The following is an 8,142-nucleotide window of genomic DNA, read 5'->3' as shown; positions in this document are numbered from 1 at the left end:
CGTGACCTGTACAGTGCTGCAAGCTCTAATGCAATTTACCACAACTGCTACTGTACATTGAAAGAATGGCACGACTATATATTTTCCGCATGACTAGGTGGCTAGACACCCATATTGGCGCCCAAGAATCTATTTGAAAAATATTTGGACGATCAATATACTTCAGTTTACCGTACCTCACAAAGGGAATGCTAACAGGAAAACAGCAGTTCGGCAATTTTTGCGTGTTTTATTATGCTTGGATTATTTTTCTTACACAAAAAAGCAGATTTTACATATTTGAAACAATATTATATTTAGGTTGAGATGAAAGAGAGACCACTTACAACCGCCTAAGCATTTGCTAAGTACCTCTCTCGTCTTCATGGAGAAGGTTTTGCCCCATGTGGCTGAGAGTACAAGAGTACAAACCGTGCTCAAGCTCAAATCCGAATTGTTATGTAATTGCAAACCGTTATCTTAGCTTGGCATAAAGAAACGATTTCTAAGCTGGAAAGTGAAACAATCGATCCCTCCTAATGGAGAGTCCAACGTAGATCGTGTTTAAGTAATTCAGTGGATTGAGAAACCTGTGTCGGCTACAACCGAAGACCAAAACGAAAGGCGTAAGATGGAGTACATGCTCAAAGACTTGGCCAAGGCCCGCGTAGAGCAGACGCAGAACTCGTTCAAGAGCACATCGTTCGGCTTAAGGACAATGGTCTGTATAGTGAGCTGCTTCAGAACCAACACGTGGAAGATTTAAACCGAGAGAAAACTTACTATATCAATATATCAGTTCATTTACTGCATTGAGAAAGTATGTATTCGCTCACATCTCGCGTGATGTCGTCCCGGTTGATTTTTGCCAAATGAGAATTTTGTTTTTTTGTTTTTAATCTTAACACAAGAATATCAATTTCACGAAATATTCGTGGGTTTAAATGTTAAGACGACAGCAGTTCGGAATTGTGTTAAAGCATTTATTTTGTGACGTACGGTAATTATTATTAGCTCAATATTTTATTATTTTGAAAATCTTGACGATAGAAAATTAAAAATTATATTGCATGCAGTAAATTATTATTGAAATATATTATTATTTTCCTATCCCTGCCTTTCAGCCCTAGATAAGCTTCATACAAGAGGAACTAGGAAACCCTCAATAATAAAAGAGGCCTGGTCAATCTACTACCCACGCGAGGATCCGGAGGAGCGGCAGGATGACGGAGATCGACGTGGCAGCGCTACAAGTATCCGTATGGATTCTGTACCTTCAACATCGAAGTTGCATGGATTTGTCCACATGGCTACTGTCCCCGTCGGTGCGCCGGATTTTGCAAAGCAAACGCTGGTGCCGCTTCTTGGGGTCGTCACAGCTAAATCGTTCAACTTGAAAATACTGTCCGACAATGGCCCAAGGACTTAACAAGACCACCTTACCCGTTGTGCCAAGCGGTTCGTTGCCGTGCCATAAAGACGTCCGCTTCGATCCGTTCCGGTGTCCGGTTTTTGTATTAGTCGAAGTCGCCGGTGTCTGCGCTCGGACTGGTTTTTGTTTTGTTCTCAGGTGTCCATGCCTTCAACTTGAGATTGGCAGCATGGAGTTCTTCCAGCTCCGTTGCATAGCTCATTTCCAAGTTGGCTTCAATCCCCGCAAGTCCTCGCCATGAAGCTCTCCAAGTTCGCCAAGCACGCGCTCACGTTCGCCGGTCCGTCGCCGATCCAGCATATGGAACGGCTGTCTAAGGCTCTGGGCAACAAGGTGCAGCTGTACGCCAAGCGTGAGGACTGCAACTCCGGCCTGGCCTTCGGTGGCAACAAGACGCGCAAGCTCGAGTACATCATCCCGGAGGCCATTGAGGGGGGCTACGACACGCTCGTGTCCATCGGCGGCATCCAATCGAACCAGACGCGCCAGGTGGCGGCGGTAGCCGCTCACCTCGGATTCAAGTGCGTGCTGGTGCAGGAGAACTGGGTCAACTACCCGTCGGAGGAGGCCAGCGTGTACGATAATGTGGGCAACATCGAGCTGTCACGCATCCTGGGTGCGGACGTGCGCAGGGACTCGGCCGGCTTCGATATTGGTATCCGTCCGAGCTGGGAGGAGGCCATGGAAAGCGTTAAGAAGGCCGGTGGCAAGCCGTACCCCATTCCGGCTGGCTGCTCCGAGCACCCCAAGGGCGGACTGGGCTTCGTCGACTTTGCTGAGGAGGTCCGACAGCAGGAGGAGGAGCTGGGCTTCAAGTTCGACTACGTCGTTGTGTGCGCCGTGACCGGCAGTACCATGGCCGGCATGGTGGTTGGCTTCGCGGCCGACGGACGTGCGAACAAGGTCATCGGTATCGACGCGTCCGCCGCACCCGATAAGACGCGCGAGCAGGTGTTGCGTATTGCCAAGGACACAGCGGATCTGGTGGAGCTGGGACGCGAGATCACAGCGGACGACGTTGTACTGGACACACGCTTCGGCGGTCCCGAGTACGGACTGCCCAACCAGGGCACGCTGGATGCCATCCGGCTATGCGCTCGCACCGAAGGCATTCTGACCGACCCTGTGTATGAGGGCAAGTCCATGGACGGTATGATCTCTATGGTGCGCAACGGCGAGTTCCCGGAGGGCTCCAAGGTGCTGTACGCCCACCTGGGCGGCGCGCCGGCACTGAGTGCGTACAGCTACCTGTTCAAGGAAGGTTAAGTGTTGATTGCCTTAAAGATTGCAAACCCAGACGTCGACGCCAAATGCTTCAGCTGTAGAACCATTTAGGAGGTTTGTCTTGATGCGTGGAGATATGAATACATGTACGTGTCAAACTACAAAGTTCATATAGGGATTTTCATTAAAAATGCTCAAAACTAGGCTTATTCACAAGCGTTGATCCCTTTTTACAGCTTCATGGGGAGGGCATCGCGGTGATACTTGGCGCGGAAGTAGTCGCGTACGTAGCCGAGCACGAAAAAGTATTCGTAGATGAGGACGGCGGCAGTGTCGGCAATGCCCCAGCCGAACAGTTCCCAACGGAAGCCAACCGGCAGCGGAATGTCAGGCAGACCCACGACGTTGGTGCTGCTGGCCACACGGAACTGGTCGCTGAAACGCGACGGCGGACCGACGAACATAACAACCAGCACCACAAACAGTAGCGCGTACCAGAACATCAGGAAGATGTTATGCCAGATCGGGAGACGGAAGCGCGAGCCTAGACCCATAGTGAGACCCGTGGACATTTGCTGGAAGCAGATGATAAACCACAGCGTAGAGCCCAGATTGCTGTCTTGTAGGAGCCACCACTGCACCAGGTTAACGTTGCTGGGCTGGAACGGACAGTACCAGGGCTGCGTGGTCAGATCATGGATGGCGCCGTACAGGAACAGCCAGTGGATCGCGGCCGCGCCGACCAGCGAACACACTGTCGTGGGGCCTACCAAACTCGACGTAGGACGCTGCGATCCCATTTTCTCCAGCGGACGAGCACGCGTGAGGCCATACGAGAGTCCGACCAGGATGGCACCGTCCAGATACATGAAGCCAAACTGCGAGATGAACACGCCGTTGTAGTACATGACGGTACGGCAGCCGATACCGATGAGACCGTACAGGATCAGGTACTTGACACTCGCGAACGACGTCGCCAGAGCGCCACGGCCTTCAAGCACCAGGTCTACAACTGACTTGAGCGTACGCGACTTGCTCGTGAACGGAGACACCACTGAAGCCTCCGCGTCGCTGAGCGCAACACCCACGTGCGCGATACGCAACGCACCGCAATCGTTTCCACCGTCACCGCACATGCCCGTCACGGATCCTGTGGCCATGTGCAGCTTGACGCAGTCCACCTTCCCTTGAGGCGTCATGCGGCTGAAGATGCGGACCTTAAGCAAAATCTTGTTGATGTCTCCCATCTTGACCAGGAAATCGAAAGCCTTACCGGTCACGGCCAACTCCACCTTCGTATCTACCGCCTCGACCATGTCGCGAATGTCATCGAACGAGAATACCTGCTGCGTCTCCACGTCCTTCCACAAGAGCATGAAGCCGATCTTCTCGTCGGCCACCATGTCACCAAGAATCATCTGAGAATCCTCGTCCACCATGCCACTGGCACGGGCGATGTAGCAACCGGTCATGGCGTTGTCTCCCGTGATCATCACCGGACGGATATCGCCCTGTTTCAGCGTCAAAATGGCGTCGCGTGAGTCGTCCTTAATCTCATTACGGAACATGATCAAGCCAAGAAGCGCCAAAGACGCCTCAACAGCGTCACGGTCGCCCAAGAATGCCGCGAGATCCGTTTCACTCATCGCTGACATCTCCTTGTACGCCATACCCAACACGTAGCATCCGTTCTTGGCCAGGTTCTCAGCCGTCTCAAAGTAGTTGGCAGGGATCGAGTCCTTACTGGACACCGACGCCATCTTCTCATATGAGCCCTTACAGAAGATAATGAGCTTGCCCGTGCTCTTCTGCTTCATCACGACGCTCATGGACATGCGGTGGTGGTCGAATTCGAAACGTTTGACGAACTCCAGCTCCTTGGAGCCGTCCGCCGCCTGTACGACAGGCAATTGACCCTCCAGCTCGATCAGTTTCCATTGCGTACTCTTGAACATCTTCACTTCCACTTCATTACCAACCAGTTCGCCGTTCAGCGAGCCCACGGCGTGACACGATGCGAGCGAGAACTTCATCATCTGGTTCAACGAAGCATCCGTCATGTCATTAAACTCTGGCTGGAACTCTCCCGAGTCCCCGATGGGAACGCATCCACGGTAATCCAGACCTTCCTTCGTAATCGTACCGGTCTTGTCGAAGCAGAACACGCGCACCTTGCCACACAGAGTGATACGCTGAGGGTTGAGACAGAAGACGTCCTTCTTTTGAAGACGCTTAGCGGCGTTCACTTGGCCGATCGTCATCACGACAGGTAGCAACGGGTTGAGCACGGCACTGAACATGAACATGCCGTACACGAAGGCGAACAACGTGTTGCTGAGACCGGCGTTCTCGATCAAGAACTTCATCGCGAAGTAAGCAGCAATCAAACCAATCACGAACAGAACGGAGAAGACAGCCTTCAGGTGCTCGTCGTACTTGAATCGGATCGGAGCCGGGTACAGAATAGCCTGTACGAGTTGTCCACGGCTGGTGTGGGCGCCGGTAGCCTGTACGATGGCGAGAATCTCCTCGTCACGGCCTGAAGCCAGCGTTCTAGTGCCGGAGAAGAGCGTGTACTTCTTGCCGTTACCTTCAGCATCGTACACGTCGCTGCTGTCATTTGGAAGCGGGAACTTCTGCACCGGCATGGACTCACCGGTCAGCATTGATTCGTCGCAAACGGTCGAGCCTTTAACGATCACGAGGTCACACGGTAGCTCCCAGTTCTCCGCCACGCGCACGAGATCACCCGGCGCTAGGTCCGAAGACTTGATCGTCGCCCACTCGCCGTCCCGCTTGACGGTCACCTCCGCCACGTAGTGGGTCATCTGCACCACAGACCCCAGCATGCTGCGCTTGGCGTAGATGTTGAACGCTGCGGCCAGCACGATCACCACAGTATTGAGCACCGACACCCACACGTAGTCTGTAAAGTACCAGACGTAGTAGCACATGAGCTGATAGATGTAGAAGAACGAGAAGAACTCGTCGACAATCGACGTCGCCCAGGACGGCATCTCCACTTCGATGGCATTGCGGCCCACAATGTCCAGACGGCGCGCGTGCTCGTCACTGGTTAGTCCCTGTGAGTCCGACAGGATCTTGTCGTACGTGTCCGGCAGCACAATGGAGCCAGGGATGAACTTGCCTTCAACATCGTCGAACGAGTAGCGCAGGTGCTGGAACTCCAGATAACGCGCGCCTTCGGCCGTCGTGTGCACGGTCACGGTCTCCTCCACGCCCTGGCGCGAGTGCGGGAACAGGAAGCTCTCAATCTTGAGTACCATTTGAGCGACGCCCGACCGGTCCACCAGCATCGTCTCCGTCACTTCAGGTTTGTACATGAGCACGCGCGTGCACTTGTCCAGAGCCGTCGGGTAGCGGAAGAAGTTGAGGATCTTAAAGCGGTACACGACCACCACGACGAACCAGACGGTGGCGATGACCCAGAGCGAGATAAAAACCTTGATAACCACCGTAGTGGGGTTGAACCAGGCCGCGTACTTGTCCGTCGCGAGTTTTCCCTGGTTGTCCCGGATCGTGAGGATAATCGGGATGTTGAGCAGCACCGTCATGAGCACGAAGTAGCCGAACACGACGTAGCCGACCACCGAGTCTGTGTATCCCGTCTGCACAATGTCCTCGGTGCTGTTGCGCAGCTGCACCTCGGACGGACGATCGGCCAGTGACGGACGGGTGGCCGACGTCTTGAAACCGGGTGTCTCGGGTCCTCCACGGTGGTCAAGCAGCTTCTTATCGCCGTCCGCAATGGACGTCAGCGGAGCTGCGGCATCCGACGACTGGCGCACGCCGAGTGCCGTACGCAGCCCAGCCCAGCACGCCAGACTGATGAAGCAGACGGCATAGATGACGTACACGACTACGAGGGGAGTCTCTGTGAACGAGTTAAAGCGGTAAACCGACGGGCTGGACGCAGACGTACACAGACTCTGCGCCGTCGTGTTGACCGTGCCGTCGTCCAGCATGATGCTCCGGCACACGGCACCAATAGGCAGCGACGCGTTGTTATTGCGCGGATTCGGCGTGGACGACCAGAAGACCGACGTGTCCGTCGAGTCCTCGGCCAGCGATGTGTTCTGCGTGTAGATATCATCACTGTCAGCAGCAAAAGTGCACTGCAGAGTACTCATGACGGTGCCGTTCACTGCGACGTCGTGCAGACGGCAGGTCTTGTCGGCCTCGCCGTACACGTAGCTGGGCGTGCTTGGAGCATAGAGCGACACGTCCCCGTCGGGGTCGTAATTGATCTGGCGGCTCTTTTGCCAGCCTTCGTCGTAGTAACTAGAGAAGCCGTCGCCCTGCGGTTTGTTGTAGCGGACGTACACTAGGCCGTTGGAGACGTCCGAACCCTCGGGAGTGCCCAGATCGCAGCAGTAATACTGGGGCGAATGGTTGATGGCACAGGCCGGGTAGTCCAGTTGGGACGCCGTGCCTGAGACCAGCGCGACGGGAAGCGACACCACTGCCAGCGCCAACGTCGCCCTCATCATAGCCGATGGACTTAGGCTCGAGTCGACGGATTGAGGAATGGCGAGAAAGGCGGCGCCGGCAGTGAGTGGCAGTGGAGACCGATTGCTTGACCTTCAAGCGAGCTCGCGTGAATCGGCTTTGTCCGTTCGATTACAGAAACGAGTGATTTGTCTTGCAAACAGAAACGAGTGCAACGGGGTTCCTGGACCAGAGGAGAGCATCTCCGCTGCCGCCCGCTGTATTCATACCCGCAGATCGCTCGATCACGAGGTTTCCGTGCATTAACTCTACAGAGACTTTGATGGCAATGAGCGACTAATATTGAAACGGAGACTTTGAAAAAAAAAGTCTCTGATGTGATATCCAGCAAAAACACGCTTGGAGCACGTGAAATATCCCTTGCTTTGCACGAGCTTCGTCGACAGGACGCGACAGTGGTGTACGGTTCCAAAAGATAGAGAGTTGCTGCCCGCTCCAACCAGCCATTTCGCAACTTAGAACTTTTGCAAAGTTGCGCTGATATTCTCGTAACGTACGCTTCAACGATGGCATTGGCTTGCACAGCAAAATCTTCACGACCGACACGTCTTGCCGCGTCAGCTCTGTAAGTGCCCAATCACCCGTTGCTGCCAGAAAATCGGTGGATGTGGACCTCCGCAGCAGCTTTACCGTCGCCGCCATGTTGCTGTTCAGCACTGCGTGACACCCAGCACATTTTAACACCCGTACCAGCGAAATGGTCAAAAGGTTGTCGTACATGTATCTGGAAAACTCGATCCAGAGTTGAAGTGGATTCGCATTCAGCTTTAGTAAACCTCATTCGACGTTGTTCAACACGTATTGTGTCTGCAAATGATCGCCAGGGGCTCCGACAGTAGCATTGTCAACATCACAATATCCGAAAATAACAGCAAGTTATTTATTTCGGCTGAAATGCCCCATCCAACAGATTATTTATTTCAGGAAAAAGGAGAATATTCATTGTTTATGGAAAGAAACCTACAATTATTTTTTTT

General features: G+C 53.6%; 3 protein-coding genes across 3 annotated transcripts; 2 read left to right on the top strand and 1 right to left on the bottom strand.

The window, feature by feature from the left end:
- Nucleotides 1–610: 610 nt before the first annotated feature.
- PPTG_24626 (hypothetical protein) lies at nt 611–826 on the top strand (the record flags this gene model as incomplete). The annotated part of the gene is made up of 2 exons (XM_008918044.1): nt 611–700; nt 779–826. 2 exons carry the CDS (start codon nt 611–613, stop codon nt 824–826), a joined length of 138 nt encoding a protein of 45 aa, XP_008916292.1.
- Nucleotides 827–1,310: 484 nt separating this feature from the next.
- On the top strand, nt 1,311–2,852 carry PPTG_19619 (1-aminocyclopropane-1-carboxylate deaminase). Its single transcript, XM_008918043.1, has one exon. The coding sequence runs from the start codon at nt 1,649–1,651 to the stop codon at nt 2,675–2,677; it is 1,029 nt and encodes a 342-aa protein (XP_008916291.1). The 5' UTR covers nt 1,311–1,648; the 3' UTR covers nt 2,678–2,852.
- On the bottom strand, nt 2,787–7,298 carry PPTG_19618 (hypothetical protein). The gene has a single exon (XM_008918042.1). It carries the CDS (start codon nt 7,144–7,146, stop codon nt 2,866–2,868), a length of 4,281 nt encoding a protein of 1,426 aa, XP_008916290.1. The 5' UTR covers nt 7,147–7,298; the 3' UTR covers nt 2,787–2,865.
- Between the last annotated feature and the right edge of the window lie 844 nt (nt 7,299–8,142).

The sequence above is a fragment of the Phytophthora parasitica genome (assembly GCF_000247585.1).
Source record: "Phytophthora parasitica INRA-310 unplaced genomic scaffold supercont2.134, whole genome shotgun sequence".
Lineage (NCBI taxonomy): Eukaryota > Oomycota > Peronosporomycetes > Peronosporales > Peronosporaceae > Phytophthora > Phytophthora nicotianae.
This window is presented reverse-complemented; position numbering and strand designations above follow the sequence as displayed.

What these genes read in the sequence shown, in the direction of transcription:
- PPTG_19619 (XM_008918043.1), top strand. Translation starts at nt 1,649, where the DNA reads ATGAAGCTCTCCAAGTTCGCCAAGCACGCGCTCACGTTCGCCGGTCCG.
- PPTG_19618 (XM_008918042.1), bottom strand. Translation starts at nt 7,146, where the DNA reads ATGATGAGGGCGACGTTGGCGCTGGCAGTGGTGTCGCTTCCCGTCGCG.